Source organism: Pararge aegeria, chromosome 6 (genome assembly GCF_905163445.1).
Source record: "Pararge aegeria chromosome 6, ilParAegt1.1, whole genome shotgun sequence".
In the NCBI taxonomy this organism is placed as follows: Eukaryota; Metazoa; Arthropoda; class Insecta; order Lepidoptera; family Nymphalidae; genus Pararge; species Pararge aegeria.
Window position 1 is genome coordinate 4,920,185 of NC_053185.1, and position 19,887 is coordinate 4,940,071.

The 19,887-nt window shown below is 35.5% G+C and overlaps 2 protein-coding genes across 5 annotated transcripts in view; one reads left to right on the forward strand and one right to left on the reverse strand.

Annotated features, from left to right (window-relative positions):
- Positions 1-903: 903 nt before the first annotated feature.
- LOC120624287 (calcium release-activated calcium channel protein 1) lies at positions 904-9,359 on the reverse strand. 4 transcript variants are annotated; one of them, XM_039890742.1, is made up of 4 exons: positions 9,241-9,359; positions 8,278-8,372; positions 5,610-5,759; positions 904-3,272 (listed from the first exon to the last, which is right to left on the reverse strand). In XM_039890742.1, the coding sequence occupies exons 3-4, from the start codon at positions 5,745-5,747 to the stop codon at positions 2,742-2,744; spliced, it is 669 nt and encodes a 222-aa protein (XP_039746676.1). In that variant the 5' UTR covers positions 5,748-5,759; positions 8,278-8,372; positions 9,241-9,359; the 3' UTR covers positions 904-2,741. The 4 variants fall into 4 exon arrangements, with proteins under 4 accessions (XP_039746676.1, XP_039746674.1, XP_039746675.1 ...); XM_039890740.1 differs by lacking the exon at positions 9,241-9,359 and adding an exon at positions 9,062-9,180; XM_039890741.1 differs by lacking the exon at positions 9,241-9,359 and adding an exon at positions 9,062-9,121 and having other exon boundaries at positions 8,278-8,392.
- Positions 9,360-9,932: 573 nt separating this feature from the next.
- The window catches only part of LOC120624645 (mitogen-activated protein kinase ERK-A), a 67,314-nt gene continuing 57,359 nt past the window's right edge, over positions 9,933-19,887 (forward strand). Inside the window, exon 1 of the mRNA XM_039891302.1 lies at positions 9,933-10,317. Within this exon, the coding sequence (XP_039747236.1) occupies positions 10,190-10,317 (128 nt within the window). The 5' untranslated portion in view covers positions 9,933-10,189. The remainder of the gene's footprint in view (positions 10,318-19,887) is intronic.

Here is a 19,887-nt window from a genome sequence, read left to right on the forward strand (position 1 = left end):
AAATCATAAAAATAACTTGTTTAAAATCTGCAATGTTCTTTTATTTAGTAAAGTACGTAAGCTTAAGACAGCGACAGTGTTTTAATTCCATAATTTATTTGGCGCCTAATGGAATTAGAGATGAAAACGGCAGTGAGGGCCGTTCATACGAACTCATATGAATAATAATGCAATATCCATCCGAGTTGGCGGTTGTATGTATGATAAACACATTGCTATTGAGATTCATATCCGTGCATAGGGGTACCACACATATAGGCGTAAAAATTCGGTCAGTTTGTAAAAGTACATTAAATGGTATTGGACAGAAAGTTACTTTGCGGAATTCCAAGATGTACAATGAACTTAACTTCCTGTAAACCGCGAAAGCCAGGGTAAATCTGAATGGCGTAATTTATTATTATTTTTTTAATTTATACACCACACCAAATGAATTTTCCAAAATATCATCATCATTTCAACTAATGACGTCCACTGCTGGACATAGGTCTTTTGTAGGGAGTTCCACAACACACGGTCCCGGGCCGCTTGCCTCCAGCGGCTTCCAGCGCCTCGCTGATGTCATCTGTCCACCTCGTTGGGGGCCGACCTACGCTACGTTTATCGCTGTGGGGCCGAGTAGCCATTCCAGCATCTTACGACCCCCAACGTCCATCGGTTCTCCGAGCTATATGCCCTGCCCATTGCCACTTCAGCTTCGCGACTCGCTGAGCTATGTCGGTAACTCTAGTTCTTTGAGGGATCTCCTCATTTCTGTCACATGTCTCATTTGTTCACATAGAGATACTCCTAGCATAGCACTCTCCATCGCCCGCTGAGTGACTCTGATTTCCAAAATATATAATAAGAAAAAAAGATTGGCAATTGTTCATTGTAAAGTCACAATCTCCTGAGGATGCTCCGGCACATTTTGAGAAATTGGTTTGGTGTGGTGTATAATATCTTTATAAAGAAGAAATCATAAATTGCATCGTAACAAATAATGGTACGATTATGTTTATCTAGTAAGTCTCGCTACTATGTCCAATACAAGAAAATTCGTCCAACAAAATGTTTAGATAACTCCTAGGAATCCTTATATTTTTTACTACAATGGAAAAATGTGGCGTAAAATCTCATTAAGATCAGTAAGAAATAACAATCACACCATTTCTTTTGTAATATAAAACGTTGAATATATTATAGTTTATTAAGGTCAGTAAAAAATATGACTCAGGGACATAAAAATTATACTTGTAACATGTTAAGTACACTATTTCAAAAAATCCGGTCAATGTAATTTGAAATTATATGGTCACCCTAGTATCATACGTTAAGTACCTACTTCTGTTAAGTATTTCAATCTCATTGTTTTTTTAAAGTCTCACTATCAATTCTTAGTTAAAATTAACATTAATTAACTAGCATAACAACCTATCAAGGTGAAATTTTCAAAAAACCTTAGCTTACTTATACTTTTATTGGACATGAGCAATAAATCCAAGGCCACTTTAAGGAACTGATAACAACGCCCAACCGCGAAAAAAGTGTCGGTTTACAAGGCTACTAATAGTGCATCTTGCGTCATTAACTCTTGTTACTAATTGGGGGTAGTGATGGATTAATAATAGCAATCGCAAACATTCTTAAGAATGCGAAATTAAATTTAGCATTTAACAAATTTAATGTAGTTGCGAAATGTGAATACTGAAAATATTTACTGCTTTCTAATGGGTATTGTTGTTTTGCGCGTGACGGAGTATGCGATTCTAAGGCATTGACAACTGCCAGTATGATAAATAAAATTGCTTAGATCCCAGTGTATACTCGCCTTTACAGCCACGAGAATAGTTACTAAATTATTACAGTTCTTCACTTTACACGTGTGCTGTCCTTCACATACGCGAAGCTAAATTAAATAATTAGATATCCTCAAATTAATATGTTTTAAATAGTGCTTAGAAAATAGCATAGCAATTGACATGCTAAGGCACCTGCTATAATAATATTAATTACCATTGCTATGGAGTAGGTTTGGAAGGCGTATGTTGACATACGTTACGTTATGAATTAACTAGGTTTCCCTGAATTTTCTTGAGCAAATGTTATTTATATACCCATAATATCCCACTTTTATGCAAGTTAAAGGGATAAAGACTATTGCACGAGATTCACTTTCCGGTGATATTTTTCATACAATAGGAACACTTTTGGGATTAGCATTACAGAATGAACTATCAGTATTTTCGAATATTATTTGTTCCGCAATCATTTTCTTTCTTGATGATTAAATAAATTAATCCTGTCAAGCATTTACAGTTGAAAGTTAAATGGTTTACATATTCGAGAATGATAATTAAGTTTATAACAGTAAACTTAAACAAAGAAATTGTAAAAATCTACAATAACACCCGATAATTACTACTTAATCTTATAATATAATACAACACATATGCAACCCACGCAACGCTGGACACGCCATTAGAACAACCCGCGCCACGAGAATCCACGCCACTCCATAATTTTGTGAACGCAAACGTGTGGAGTCGTTTTTTTGTTATAATCATGTGCAAACAAAATACTAAAACTTCATATCCACGTGACGTAGCATTGAGTGGGTGGAAATTAACGATGTCTTATGCTTAGACTTTTGTATGCCATTTAACGTAATAATCTAAAAAAAACCAACGGAAACATTATTATACTTATTCGTACATGTACAAGCTGTAACAATCCAAGACAGCAACAACATTATATAAAAATCACACTATCCTACTCTGATCTAAGAGTGTGAGATTGTTCATCCGGGAATCGTGATCGCCCATCTCTATTTGCTCTTTCAACAGTTCCAATTCCTTTATGCCAGTGACCGTAACTTCGTACTTGTGCGACGCAAGGGACATATAAAAGTGAATTGCAAACGCTAGAAACACTATCATAACAGGTATTAACACAACGCAAGCAGACCACGCTGCGGTTTCGCTTAGGTCATAGAACTTTACCCAGCACAGTATGGCGATTTCTACGAGGAACAGAATGAGGCCTAGTAAAGTTGAGAACGCCCAAGCTATTTCTATGTACCAATGCAGCCTTTCGTGTGGAGATTCGTGGACGAGGGATATGCTGTGGAGATTACCAACTGCTTCTATGTTGGGAAGAATGCATGTACTTATCATGAGGGCCAACATGTGAACAGCGACTAAAAGCGTAGTGCAAACTGTAAACGCTACAAGCATTGCTGGCGGCACTTTTGTATCGTTGGGTGGATTCAGTTGTACTTCTACCATTGCCACCTGCAAAAGAAAACGTTGACAATCAAAAAATTGACAGCCGATTGCAGCAGTGGCCATTGACACTGCTTTCTGAGTCCAAGGCTGTTGCTTCGATTCTTACATCTGGAGAATGTTTGATTAATGTTTTTCAGTGTCTGGGTGTTTATTTCTACGTATATTATAAGTATTAATGTGTGTTATTCAAACAAAAAAAAAATCATCATTTATCCTACTACCCATAAAACAAGCTACGCTTTTTTTGGAGCTAGATTGCGATGTGTGTCTTGTCGTAATATAAATATTTATTTACTAATCATTATCCATACTTCCATACTTAATAAGTAATGTAAATAAAAGCTTGTTCGTTTTTTTGCTACCTATGAACGGCTCAACCACGATGAGGATTTACAAAATTAGCATTTGTTAGCAAGACTTCAAAACTAAACCAGTAGCTTGAAGGCGGACTTTGTAAAAAGTAGAAAACCTTTCTCCTTTTTAAGGATAGCTGGGCACGGAAGAGTGTTCCTGAAGTGCTGAAAGCTAAAATTTACATTGGCACCTAAAATAACGATGACTAACTACTTAGTTCTAAAAAAACGGTAAAATTCGCCAACCGAAATCATTTAAAATACTCAGGAGTCAGCGACATAATCTGTCGGAATCTAAGATAACCGACTTTCCGATTTCGTATCTTAAAACTTAAAAACTGGGCCGAGCTAACTTTAATTTTCGCTTTTCCTTGTTTGCATAGACTATTCTTATAGTATGGTAGGAGTTGATGGTATCGTACGATAACACGTGATTAAATAATCTCGACAATGCACTGTGCAATACGATTTTTACTAATCGGTAAGATCATAACAGACTGCCTTTATTATCGTAACTTGTTTTGAAATGTGACGAAATTGAAGATACGTTATAACTAATTATTGATTGTGAGTATTGATCGGACGAAAGATAAACTGTGTCTCTAAGCGTGAATATGCCAATCTTGTATCCAATATTGTATCAACGTTGACCAAATTACTAATTTCTCCCTAGGTACTATTGTTGTTGTACATGCTTTAGCGGTGAAAATATCGTGAAGAATACTGCATGCCAGATAGTTCTCCGGAATGTACTCAACGGCGTGTAAAGTCTACCAATCCGCACTTGGCCAGCGTGGTAGACTACGGCCTAAACACTTCTCATTTTGAGAGGAAACCGGCCCAATACAGGGCACGTAGTGGCCCGGTAATGATGTTGATGATGACTATTGTAATATCTGGAACATGGTTAACTTGCTGGAGAAGCGATGTCTATTTATGGACTTGAAAACGGTAAGAAAAGAATAGCTCGATATTCAATAAGATTGATCGTCATAAAAGCGGCGGTAAGTTGCTTGGCCAGGGCTTACTAACTTAAACGTCATAAAGCAGTATTATTTTAAAATGACAGTTGCATAAGACACATAAACAATCAAGAGAGTCAAAAATAATAAAGTAATACTGATAAACTCACAGACAATCAAGAGCGTCAACAATAATAAAATAAAGCGATGGCAGTAAGCCCGAAGTGCGATGGCACTTGTAGGGGAAATACAACGGTACTCTTAATGTAGGTTTACTTTTGGGCAAGGGCATGTTTTACGTAGGACGTGACAGTCGAGTTGTATGTGAACCACCTAGGCATCTTTAAAGTAAGGATTACAATTCTGAATCAAGGAGTCGACATTAATATAATTACTTTATGCTATGGAAGTAAGCCCTCGGTTGTAATGAAGTGCCGCCCGGTAAAATTGCAGCAGCATAAATATGTTAGTAACCGTTACAAATGAAAATAAGCTTATTTATAATAGGAAAGCCTGCTAGGTAATAGAAAGAAAGTCTGTCTACTTGTAGTGACTCAATAAGACATGCTTAAATAGTAGAATATAGAGGAATGTTATTATAATAAGACCCTATGTAAGCTCATATTCAGCAAATAAAATTTCATTTCAGTGAATCTATCACCGGTTCGGGAGCCAGATTTTACCTAGAATAAGCCGAAAAGATGAAAAATTTTGAAAATGACAATGATACTGAGCAGTCGCTATTTTCAAAATGCGAGAGATGAAAGCGAGCCCGTGTGATTCCAAGGAACATAATCATTAGAATATAAATTCACCAATTTTATAGTATACATTTATAACACCGGGGTGGTGTTATAAATGTATATAAACAAATTGTTTAAAACTATGCGTTGGTAAGATTTGAGTTAAAAATTTCCTTGGGAATCAAGTAAAATAAATGTTTTCAAGTTAATACTTTTAATACAGCTAGGAAAATAAGTTATGCCCAGAGACTGAGTTGATAATGCTGGAATAAACGAATAACTCACCATGGCAAAGCCAGACAACAGGGCCGACGTCTTGCTGGAAGCCTTAAGTTTGGCACGGCTAAGCTGCAATTTGCGCCATGACAGATAAGCTGGCGTGTGCAATGCATCTCCAGACTGGATAGGTGTCTCTCCTGACATCACGCACTTGTGCTGTTGTATCAAATAAATATTGTAATTAGTACAGCTTTCTGTGGAAATTATAATCCACGCCCCAAAGCAATGAAAAGGAAATTAAATTCCAAAACTACCGCAGTTTTATGTGAAAAATTTAGTTTTGAGTTTAGATTTTATTAAGAAAGCTATTTTATTTTTTTACTTTTAGTAACGGAGCAGGGGCATCAACTGTCTCCTGACACTGAGTTTACAGAATTAGGAATATACAGAAATCGTGAACACAGCTAATATTGAAGCATCAAAAACCACTCCACTTTCGAAGTGTTTCTCGAACGGGCGGTTAGTCACTTCATACCATATTTTAGCAGTACACAGAAATTACCCCTTATGTTCTAAATGTCTACAATAAAATAGGAAAATGGGAAAAAATTAGTCAGCTAGGATGGTTACGCGGGTTTGAAGTGAAACGTGCGGGGGCCAATTTCACTGTTTTTGGACACAATGCACTGCACGCAAAAATGGCTGCATGAGGGTTCTGTATGTTCATAATTCTATAACTGAGTTATAAAAGACTTCCAACATTCAGTGCCTGGAAAATAAAAATGTTTCTTGAGACTATATTATCACAATTACATACAACTCGCTTTCGACTCGGGATTAAAATTTACGCCGCGACTTCAACTTTTCTTTTTGAAGTAATAGTTGACGGACTAGTGAAATAGTCCACCTGATGGTATAAACATCGCAAGGCATTCAAGGTGCAAAGTGCCGCCCTGTGTCCGTCAACTCAGGTGTAGGTGTTAAGCCTCATTTGCCTGCAATTACACCGGCAACCACGCCCTTCAGACCGGAACACATCATTGCAACAATATTGCATGGCGGTAGTATTTCTCTAGACTAGCTCTGTCACAAAAGTTCTACTACTACTAAGTGTTCTAACAGCGCGCTCAATAGGTACTAAGCTGCAAAATAGATATTTTGTTTCAATTCAAAATAATTCTCCTTTAACGAAGGGAATATAGATGAATACCGTTATTACCATTATAGATACATACAATTCGTAAATATATGTATAATATAAAAATAAATCAGGTTAGTATAATCATGAGGACCTAACAAAGACTAAAATATTTGATATTCACATATCTACTAATTAACTATCCTATACTAGTTATCAAGTTCTGAAAGCAAATAGTATAGCTGTTTATATATAAAATACTTATGGCAATTCACATTAAATACTTACTTACACAGTTATGTTTAAACATAAAACATTTTTGCAATACTGCAACACTGTTGTATTTTAACGATTGGAACAGATAAAACTCGGTAAACTACTACTAACTACAAATTATTTCCAGGTTATAAAAGTGTAACTGTAAACATTATATATATACTTCATAGTTGCAGCAAAAAAGCAGTTTTTGTGTTAAAAGATTTTGTATTATAGTGAAATTAATGACAATAATAATTAAGTTATTATGAATTGTTAACAGAGGGAAATATAGACAAAGACAGGTTCAGCAACATGAATATAAAGCAAAACACTACAAGCAGATATAGAAATTCACACCAATGTAAATCATGACGGTTTGCATTCAAAAACTTTCCTTTTGAGAAATGGTATGTAGGGAACTGAAGGAACACGCATAAACTATAAGTTTACCCTGGCTGGTGTTTTACCAGCCTTATATACTTCATATATATATTATGTTGAAAAGGTATATTTATTATGCACAAATATGACTATCCCACCTAAGCAAGACCACCAGAAACTGGCTAAAATCACTGCAGTTGCTTTACAGCAATGTCTATAACAGCATCAGTTTACTTAACCATTTTATTGTCTGTAAATATCTTAAGGTTTTTTCTTTTGCATAGTATAAATTATGAGGTACATTTATTTATAAAATAAAGGGCCCGCCTCTTTATGAGATAAATAAATTTATTAGATCAATGATTTCTAACTAATCTAATCTTATTTTAATAAAAGTAACATATAGAAAGCAGGCTTGACTGCAAATAGATTGAAGTAAACTCTTTATTATTTAAATAAAGATGTGATGTAGTTCAAAATAACTTATATTCCCCATAAAAGGTTAGGGCTCAATAATTTAAGAAGTTGTACTTGAACTTGTGTTGTTGAAGTAGTCCAACAAATAGCATATGCTGTCTAACACTGATAACCTTTCAGATAGCTACCTCTAAATAAATACACTATTATAACTCTTGAATTAATGTGTCAGAGATCAGACGGTTGGTGTGATCTAGCAACCTATAACCATAAAGCAGCCTTATGAACAATAGATGCCTCTACTTATCACATACAGAAACCGACAGCAGAACAGAAATATAATGAAATATGTAACAAAAACTTGAGCAGAAAACACCAGTCTCACCCACCTGTTCCCTTTTGTGTTAAGGATTGGCATTGACATAATGTAAGACTTCTAACAATGAGTAAGAATTATTCACATTTTTTTTCTTCAATGAAAACTAATGGAACTGCATGACAGAAGCCCTTATGCCCCAATATCATTAATAATAAACTCACATTGACACTAAAATTCTTGGATTCTGTCCCTGGAGTTTGTGCAGGATAAACTGAATTTAATTGAAGGCTTCACTAAAGACCTGTCATCAATTCCGCTAAGAAAATAATAAATTAGCTTAAAAATAAAACAATAATTATTTATTAGGAAAATTTATAAATAATGAATAATAAGCAAAATAAACTTTTACAATATTATTATTATAATTGTAAATAGATTGACATGCATCATTTTTAAATAATTTTCATCACATAAAAAAGTGCAAGTAAACAAAATGCAAAAATATTTTAAAGGACTTAAAATTGTGTTTCATATTTTCCAATAGATGAATTAGAATGCCATAAAACACTTCATGATAAACTTTAGAGCAATTCCCAATATTTTATTATTTTAAACTTTGGTGATATCAATCAAACAAGGTGTAAAACACCTTGTTTGATGTATCAAGTACAACAACAAGGTGTTTTACACCTTGTTTGATGTATCAAGTACAACAACAAATGTATCTTGGCTATAAGACACTGTTTATTTTTTATTATTGAAACAATTACTTTAAGTGGATATTCTCCATGGATGTGGATTTGTTAATTGCTATAATAAATGAATTATGGTTTGCTGAGCTTATGTAAAACATAGAACTTTCACAAAAAAATAGACATAATTTGTACTAAGCTAAATAGGTACATAAGAATTTTTAATTAATTACAAAGCCATACATACACTATAAAAACTTTGATTGAATGATAATACTTGTAAATGGCTGGGAATATTATGAGTATGGCATACCTTCGTCAGATTAGGACACCAGCTATTTGAATGACTGTACCGAGTGTTCTGATGCCCGACAGTGCTAGCTGACCAAACCGACATGCCTAAACAAATGGCACGGCAGTCTTTCGGAATAGGGGGACGAGGTCACTGATAACCAAGCTTACGTTCATACCGTATGTGAACTGTATGCTTACTTTTGATCACGTATATAGCCTAGTTGTTACTTAAAGGTCATTTATTAAAAATATAATCAAGTATTCAACAATTTTTTTGATACCTATCAGAAAAACATTAATAAAAGTGACGTAAGCAACTGAGCCGCAGACATAAACAACAAAACGTCATTTTTTTGAGGTCTGACACTGACAGGTGTACTACCTTAGACCTTTAGACCTTTATTGAGTAATGACCAGTACTCCTTTTACACAAATATAATCATTTTTATTTTCCTCATAATAGAGCGTCATTATTTAGCTACTAAAAAATCGTTTGCAAGTTTCCTAGGGATCAATATTTTATTTTTGACGAAATATTTTGTATAGTATAGGATACCTATTAGAAGTATTTAGGGTTAGACTACACAGGTGCAGACTCATACAGATAAACTTTCCTGACTGTTGTAAATCAGAAGAATTAGAAAACTGGTACCAGATAACTAGCAGTTATACTTTACGCAAACTGTAATTTTTCACCACAGTTGATTAAGTACTTTGTATCGTATTAGACAGTTGCAGTAACATGTTTGTTAACAGTTTGTATAAGGTGACAGGTTGCGTGAGAATCGCTTCGAAACGTCAATTTTTTGTACAGCATAAGCCCGCAGGAGGAACAAAGATGGATAGATTTATCTCCCCACTTTTGTAACGGTATTGCGACCGTACGGGAGTGTCCAAAAATTCGGGCGCTCGAGTGAACGAGAATGATAAGCAATTCGCTTTGGTAGTGGATAATGTAGGTCGGATACAGTTTGTTTTGGTGTACTGTTGTATTTAAGTTGTGAATTAATGCTTAGTGGCCGGATTTGGCCTAGTGATCAGTGATAGATACATCGGATATTGGTTGAGTTACATACAGTGACAGAAAAGTACTGTAAACATTTGATCTGTGACTGGCCGAGTGGTTTTTTATATTGGTTTTGTCGCGATGGCCGAGGCTGCAGCAGTTACCAGCACCAACCCAAATGCTGAAATCGTCAGGGGTCAGGTGTTTGAGGTCGGCCCCAGATACAAAAGCCTGCAATACATCGGCGAGGGAGCTTATGGCATGGTTGTGTAAGTAACTTTGAACCTCTTTTTATCTCATATCCTTTTACGCGTTTTCCTCATACTAATAACAATTGTTACGTTGAACAGCATTTGCCAGAATTCCTGTAGCTATTTTCGTGATATAGCAACTTATTGCACTTGCATAAAAGTATTTATGCAATTTAGCTTTGACTTTTCATTATTCAAATTATTAAGTTTTAATAACTTAAATTTAATAAAATATGAATATAAACTTGTAATTCAATCAATAAAAAGTAGAAGGGATTTATCAACAATGTAATTACTGCTACATTTATAGGTTATAATTTGACATTACAAACTTTTGAAACTTAGTTGAATCAAGTTGTGGCCACAGACTTTAAACCTTCTATGATTTATTTATTCAAATAACAAATATCTGCACCAATTAGGTAATGTTCAAATCATAGAAGATTATCTTCATCTAGGTTTTTGCCTAAGACCTTGCTTGTCTTTCCGTCGAAATAAAAATAATTTATTTATTTAAACATACACTAAAATGGCATTGCACAAACATAAATCACAAAGAAATAGAGTAAGAATGAAATACTTAGTCTTGTGGCAATAAATACTTAGCTTTTGGTTATAACTTTTATCTCTGGTTAGTCACTAAAAATAACTAAAATCTATTGATAGTAATAACAACGAGTATAAAATACTTGGCCCTTGTTTAGAGTTTACCGAATGTGAACTCAGCTGTTCCAATAGTTGTTTTAGTCAATGGTCTTCTTGCGAAAAGCTTTAACCAACATTGTAAGAAGCTTTTGCTTGATCAAGGGTTGTATATAGAAAGCTGTAGTTCTTAAAACCGTGTTTATTGTGAGAAGATTCCTGCCTGCCTGACCGCCGCATGTTGGAAAAAGAAATAAATTTATATATAATAAATAAATGATAGTGATCATAAATGAAAAGTGGAAATTTTCCACTGCGTTTTTGGGCAATCTCCATATATCTGTATCCCCAAGCTTATAAATAAGTCATACTAGCTGACTAACTAATTAATGGAGTGAATTAATAGTGCTTATTTGGGCCAGAGCTTGTCCGGGGAGCTACTGACGCATGCTTATTAATTATAAATAAAATAATCAGGTGGGCCATTACAATCGTCTGTCAATTATTACTACAAAAAAAAAATTCTAATAAAATGCACACCAACATTCTTAACCCAAGGCAATATTTAGTAAATTAATCTACAATGAGTCGAAATAGTGATGATTACAATAAGAAGATCTTTCTATTAGCGGGTGTTTGTGCTTGGGGGCCAAGGTCTGACCGCTGATGTTTGGAAGTTGTATATAATATGGTCATTGACACTTTTTAAAAACTTCTCTAGTGTGATGCAGGATCTTGTGGCGCCATCTCGTTAAATAATGTGGAGACCGCCACCAATAGTAAAAGTATTCTGATAATATGTTGAATATGTATTCGAAAACAGACGTCGGATGGTTACGCCGGTATTCCTATCGAGTGTTGGGTATTCATCAAGTAAATTCCGATCACGTACGAACGCGCTCCCTGTACAATATAATCATCTTCAAATAAAGGAGCCAGCCTATTTCGTAATGGCGTAAGGCAAATAAAATATTAGTTTGTCTTATTGATGAAAGCCGCGTGCATCTATCTAATGTAATGTCCACATTTTATTTTTTAATTACAACTTAACATTTGACTTGAATCTCGACGATGCACTAAACGGTTTCGCGACATCGCACTGGAACGTTTCAAAACGCTTGGCGGCTCGTCTTTGTCGTTCTCGGTTTAACTAGCCACGGCCAAAGCCTCCAACCAGACAAACTTAATGCTGAGATTTATTATTCGTGCCTTACAATACCGCAGTTAAAGCGAGACAAACTTGTGTCTCTTTTTAACACTAACTTTGTCTAAGCCACGTCTTTCCATTGTATTGTACCAGTGAACGAAAAAAATTGTTCATTCGTAATTGTTACCAATCAGTCTATATGCGCAAGCACCATGAATTGAACCGCAAAATGCATAATTGGCTCTACTGTATGTTATGCAGCACGGGACTATCCGTGATTGGCCGGCAGTTAATCTGTCAGCATTGTGACTAGTGAACTAAAAGCATGAGGGGCACACTTCTTCACTCCGACTCCTCCACTCTGACCGAGGCTATGTTTTCGTTAGAGGCCATTTTTGAGCAGTAATTACGCTTCTCTGTTGCTTAGTACGCTCTATAAATATCCCACCCTCAATGTCTAAAGCTTCTACTCAACATTCAAAGTCAGAGAAATGAAAATTATGTGTAATAATATTATAAAGATGAAGTCATTTTGTTGAGCGCGCTAATCTCAGGAACAACCGGTTCGAATTGGAAAAATTTTAGGATAGTCTATCGAAGAAGGCTAAAGGCTATATGAAAAAGGGTAGCTCGTCGTTTTTTACGGTGTTAGTGCTGGCAAAGTAGACTTATTTAGAGCATCAAACTATCGAAGTGTCTACACTACTACAAAAATTAACTACGATTTATATTGTATCAAAATAACGCTATCTAGTGTAATACTGTTAACCAGTTTTACAACTACTCTACTATGGCTACGGCGCTACTTCGATTCTATATAAATCGTAGGTAACTCTCACGCGATCGAATTAGTTATCGTAGGTAGAAAATCACACACGAGGCACTCCGAGTGCAGTATAATAACGCATACCGCATTATGATAAAACTGATCAGATACTGCAGTATGTCGAGCATGTTGGCTGGCCAGAGTTCCTGACTACTTCACCGTTATAAGATCACCGGTCACTGCGTTTTGGGATCGTATCCGCGATTCTGAGAACTTAATCCTCAATTTATGCTCTGAATTCTCTGAGAATTCCATTTTAACATTTGCTATGCATAGTGTCAGAAACAGAAGATAGTGTCCATTTAATCATGAACATTGAAGACCTAGGGGGTCTTCAATGTTCATAAGGGGTTTTTTAATTCAATTTAATATTAATTTTAATTTCCACAATTTAATATACAATATTAATCTAATTTAGTCCTCCAGCCAGCGTTGGGAGTCTCGTTCAATGTTGTGGGCTAACAATGGGTTGATATGATAATAATGATGATGATGATGATGATGATGATGATGAATGTTTATTTTTCGTGCATTATATTGTATTCTCTTGTATTTAAAAGTTTTTGCATATCTTCGATGATCTTCGACGATCAGACAGATCATCGATGAAAAGTGTTGCAAAAACGGCAATAGTAAATATTCCTTTTGAGAGCTTCTGTTGCGTGCGATGTCTAAACGGTTAAAGTTACGCCAACATTATGTATTGCAGAATTGTTCCCCTTTAAAAGATCTAAAAATAACTTCGCAAAAACACAATGTGCCTATACTTTAAGGGTGACACATACGCGGACAAATACCCGGGGGTTCGCTAGTAAACAAAATAAATCGTTTAAAGCACTTCTAAATGATAACCACCCATTTCTAGTTTAAGTTAATTGCAACGTTAAAAAGTCTTGATATATTATGTCTTGAATAGGTTCGAGGTTAGTTTCTCCTTAGTAACGTTCTAATTTTTTTTAAAAATCTTCTACCGTTTATCTTAATACCCCCGTATTTCTTCTTTGCGCGGTAGAATGAGAAAGTAATCATAGCTTAGCTTAAAATATCTTTGTGTTCTTGTTGCACTTTATTAAGCTACGTAAACTCCGCCTTTTATCAGGCAGTGAGATGCTGGCACGACGGAAGACTAAGTTTTTTAGTCCCTGGTTATTTCTACTGACACTGACTGACTTGCCCATCTGCCAAGCACGACAAGAAGATGACCCCGTTTAGTACACGTATATTATTTGGATATTATATCAACCCGTATGCCCATTCTCGGAGAGTGGGTGAAACTGTGTGAGAAGATAAACATTTTGTCCTTTCCCCTAGGAGACAATGTCTTAGCAACGCATCGTTGATAGTCCGTTACCACATGGACGAACAACATTAAAATAGCATCAAACATCAACACCTGCTAAAGCACCGGCAACAGGGAAAAGTCGAAGTGGACCCCCATTTAATATTATATATTATTATTTGCATAATATTTCCACCTGTGCGTGCGTGTGTCCCTGGTCGAAGGAAGGTATTACCAATTCAAACTGATAGCCGACCGCGACAACTAGTCAGGTAGAACCACCCCTGCGTGACACTATAGAGCTAATAACATCTCACTGGCTGTCTGTGGGCCGGATGTGCACCCTATTGTTCCTTTTGTTTTTACACAGCTAGCCGGGGATAGGGGTCGATGGGAAGTACCCACTTAATTGTCAGCAACAGACGCTATTTGCGGGCTCTCTTCTTTTAGATTTGTTTTCACATTTAAACACCAAAGTAGAAAGAGAGGTGTTATAGGTTTCACCGCTTTGTCTTCAGTATTTGTGTGTCCCGTATCGTATTGCACAAATGGATCGACCGATTTGAATGCGGGCTTTTTTTCTGCTGAGATTTACCGCTTTGACTTTCTGTATGTCTGTCTTCTACTCTCTATCATCGTAGTGCTGAAATGGATTGACCGATTGAACACTACCATAAGATACTTAAATACACATTAAATTTTGAGCCACTGTTCATAAAGTTAAATATACGAATATCTATAATTTATCTTAAATACCGTTTTGTTGATGAAAATTATATTAGATTAATTCACAATGGGCTGAACCGAAAACAAAGCTAAAATAATGCGATTTCGTGTTATAGCTTTTGGAATTCTTCCTGATAGAAGGTATAAATTTTTTAGACATAATATTATAAATGGCTATTAAATTCAAATTACAATTTAGTAAAAATAAACTTTTTTTCCCGTACGAAATGATTTCGTGAACTGTTTTAAAATATGATAGAGTAACTGACCCTCGAATTCGACCACGCAGACTTGTTACCGGTTGTATATATATTAAGACAATACTAACTAAAGACATACTGCTATAATTAATGATCAATACCGCCAGCAGATTAGTATAATGCATCTATAAACCCTACGCCGGAGGCGGCGTACTCGATTCAGTATTATATGTATTTACTATTCTAAATTCATAACAGTAATTTATTTAAACCGACTGGGCTTTGTGAAATAAATTTTCCCATGAATCGTGTAATATTTTAACTGATAATGAATAGTGTTTTTTTAGCAATATTGGCTACGATATTTTTTTGCCTCATTCAGGGATATATTGTTCTTGGGGCGTAGGTATATAGGTATTTTGAGGGTACGGTTATAACCAGACCAAGTAAATTACAATGTTTTACCCGATAGTTATATTATTGTATAAAAATATGGTCTAAGTCTGTTCTTTAAAACATAGAGCAACTGCTGAGTTTCTTGCCGTCATTGTAAACAGACTAACTTGTTACGGGTTTCTTTACGTTTCAAAATTTTGAAATTGAATTTATATTTTAAACAAATCATTGACCAACTGTAAAAAATATTTATTACTGATCATTCAATGCTTTAACTTATTCTGATTGTTCTCAGGCATGAACAGCGGATTTTCTTGCGTAGTTACATGCACGGAAACCAGTGATTTGACCCGTAATTGTCGCAATACGTAAAATTTCGCGAAAAATTTATAAATTCAACTAACTACGCAAAATAATTCACATGGGTAATGGAAACCATACAAGCGTTTTAATACGGTTAATCGCTTCATAAGAACTTAGTGTTCACGTACAACTAACTAGCGTGAGCGGGCGCGATGTTGACCACGACAGATTTTATAATTTCGCGTTTAAATCACAGCCCTAGTAATTATTTTTATGTTTTTTTTAATATCACACTTTACATTCAATGGTCGAATCGCATTAGATTCAACTATAGCACCTTTCGCTGACTCACTTTCGATGGAACTGTCGGCTGTCGTACATAACAGCTACGTTAGTAATATTTATTATCTATTCTGTGTTACTTGACAGTGCGAAAGATTCGCACATCGTATCAATCCCTATAATCGCGAGTGACTCTAAACTCTTGAGTTTCGAAACATACAAACTTAATTTTAGGTACATGCACACTGGTGAATAAATATGTCGAGCTAGCATGCGTGCGCCTCGTGCCAAGCGGTAATTATCTCTATCCGTTACTCGTAATTTTTCTGTAGCGTTAGACGAAGGAGATAATGGGTAGAGATAATTTTCTCGTGGTGCGTATGCTAGTCCTTCTGTTGCCACGGTGCCTCGTGGCCGCTAAAATTGTATAAAGTTAATTGCTAGATCCGACGTGCTTTTGTCATGACTAAGATTATGTGCCTTCGATGTTACTAAAACGTCATGATGTAAACTAGTATGGCGGCAATCTCTTGACGATAATATCTGAACTAGGCCGGTCAGAACGTAACGCTTATTCCTTACGTGACGATTCCTAGCACTTAAGTTCAACCGCAAGCTGTGTAAAATCGCTTCCGTTCCCGCCGATCGGCGCGTCGGTGGGATAACTGCCAATGCTAAGCCAACCATGAACATACTAATTTGTCACTTCGTTGACTTCGGCTTCGAAATTCAAGTCAAACTAAAGGATCTTTGCTACGATTTTGTTTTATGTGTCACCAGCATCGCTTCTGCGTCTACCTCATCGATCCAATCTGCATTTTGGGACTTTGACTTTCATAGATTGTGTGCACATGTGCTCATAATATGTCATACTAACTTTTCATTTTAATTGACTTGATACCGGATACTTGACTAAGTAAGTTAGCCGTTAATAGATCACCCCGGCCATTCATTCTTCATAAAGTTACTATTTGTAAGGAGGTTAGTCTTACATGTAAGTTAATTTACTAAACCTTAGTGTCTTCTAATATCTGAGCAATTACAAATGTAAGCAGTCTCAAAAGCGGTTACACAATGTCCCGTCTCGTTTCTTAGTAGGAATGGAGCTTAGTGTTATTACATGACTTGTTCTTATTCATTAGCCAGTGAAAACGGCTTTCATTGCTGCGACACCTGACTTAATCACCTGATCGATTGACCATAATGTCTTCAATAGAGGAAAAACGAAGCAACGGTTTTTAAGATAATAAGTAACTAACTTACATTACCTACTTTGCACGGGTGCAATTTTGATGCCAGCGTTTGCAATGTACGCACAAAAATGTTTGTCACGACATGAATTTCTTTGATTTTCTTTACTGTATATGTATGCAAATTTCCAAAAAATAAACCATCATCTTAAATCAGTTTATCTACTGCCGAAATCTTAAAGTTCGTTGCGTATTAGAAAAGATCTAAGCGTACAAACAGCAGGAGTGACTTTTCTTTATACTACGTAAAGATATTATGTCAACAATATACCACATAGGTAATTCCTAACTTCTTGAAAGCATACTCTGTTTTTTTCACTTGCCGATAAAGCTTCACCAGGAGACATCGGACAGAGTAGAAACTATTTCGTTCAATGTTTTTAGAGCGCTCAAGAACTCTACCGAATTTTATGCGCCACTGTGGTCAACTCTTACTCACTTAGGCATAATTATTGTGACGGGTAGGTCAAATGTGTGACGTAAAATATTGCTGTAACCACTTAAAATAATACGCTATGACGGCATAGACTCCAATATATAACTAAGTAGATAATAGGCTTAATAGCTTAGCGGTTAAGGGGTGTGTACTGAAATCCAAAAGGTCATACGTTCAAATCGCACCCGTAGGTCTGTTGTACTCACAACACAAGTAGAACGCATAATTGAAGAGGCAAGGGGAATATTAGTCATATTAAACATAAAGGCATGCTGTTGACAATAACACACGCGTATCCATCGTACTTATAATTGCCTTAATTTACCGTGAGTTAATACCTTCATTACTTGCTGCCCGCGGCTTCGTTCGCGTGGAAATGTTGATATGTTTGCCTTTGTTATTCTGTAAATGCTAAATACCGTGCAGTTTTCGGGATAGAAGTAGTCTATGTGCTATTCCAGATATATAATCTGTATTTTGTGCTAAATTTCAATCAGATCAGTTCAGCCTTCTTGCTGTGATTGTTTAGGTATAATATTTTGCTAACTAATTGGTAACGCATTGAGAGTTCATCATCATATCGACCCATCACCGGCCCACCACGCTGGCCCAGTGGGGATTGGTGGACTCAACATACCTTTGAGAACATTATGTAGAACTCTCAGGCATGCAGGCTTCCTCACGATGTCTTCCTTCACCGTTAAAGCAAGCATATTTTTAATTACTTAAAACGCACATACCCCGAAAGTGAAATCGAGCTCCTATCCACTGCGCTATCACCGTTTCATTGAGAGTTACGTGCATCTATAATTGTTTTTCATTTCAACGAACTATATTTAAATTGCACTATTTTTTGTACTTTGTTTTCATAATATCATTTATTTACGATTTTATCATATTCATACGTTATTTTCATAGTGTACGGTATGCCATATAATTTTAAGGCAACATTTACGTAAAAGTAAATAAATCTGTTAGCATATTTTATCCTCGTATAGGCAATGATTAATGGATATGCCTTTGTACAATAGATTCCCAACGGGGGCGATACCACCCCCTAGCAGACGCTGAAGCCTTACGCTATAGCCTGGATTTGCGACCCGTCCGATCCCGCAATGTGCATTTCACTATCATTTTTCCATTTTCTTTATTCTTACCTGGGTTATGGGGATCTGAGGAGTAGATAAAACACAACTACCCTACAGTAGTCGGGTAAACATAGATTAACTGTATTTTGCTAGTTTTAGTAATAGCCCGAACGTAAACATGCATGTCATGACTTTAAAAAAAATATATATTCTCCGAATTTGTAGTAATATTCACATTTATATATAAAGTTTTGTATATGCAATATAATGTATGTTTTAATAAAATGTACATCACGCGATTGTTTTTATTACATTAAATACCTAATGATTTCTAGTACCGCATGGGTTCAGATAATATGCAACAATATTATTTATTATTATTTAATAAAAAAAGATGACTAGTATGGACGGTGAAAAAAAATTATACGGTGTAAAAATGTAAAATGTAGCCGCTAGTAACGGAATTGACAAACGTTTACATATTTAAAAAAAAATTCTAATTGAAGGAGCGACACAGTTAAATAAATAATAAAAAAAATTATACTGAAAATACTACATGTTTTTTTGTCTTTGAATGTATGTGTATGCTGTTCGATTTTATACAAATCCTAGTTAACTTTCTCGCAGAAAGAATTCTTTTATTAATGTTGCCTTTTATTAAGTCATTTTTTTACTACGGATTCGCGTGATAAAAAATTTCTTTCTGCGAGAAAGTTATCTAGAATTTTTATAAAATCGAACAGCGCCATCTAGTGGTAAAACTGTTTCCCAGTAAAGTAGAAAATCTAGCACTAGGCACTCTGGATAGCGTTGATGCATAGAGTGATAGTCTACTTTTAATCCTGGAATAATGTATGGTTGATGTGCCAGAAAACCGATACTCAAACCAATACCCTCCCGTAGTCGGGAAATAAATAGGACTACGTACCTAAGTAAATCTGCTCAACATTTACATTTGTTTACTTTATTTCTCGTCTCCATATTCACTATATTAGCTTTGTGAAGACGAATAA

What these genes read in the sequence shown, in the direction of transcription:
- LOC120624287 (XM_039890739.1), bottom strand. Translation starts at nt 9,145, where the DNA reads ATGTCGGTTTGGTCAGCTAGCACTGTCGGGCATCAGAACACTCGGTAC. An exon ending in GGTGTCCTAATCTGACGAAG is followed by an intron (nt 5,760 to 9,061) that starts GTATGCCATACT and finishes TTGATACAACAG; the next exon opens with CACAAGTGCGTGATGTCAGG. An exon ending in TGTTGTCTGGCTTTGCCATG is followed by an intron (nt 3,273 to 5,609) that starts GTGAGTTATTCG and finishes TTTCTTTTGCAG; the next exon opens with GTGGCAATGGTAGAAGTACA.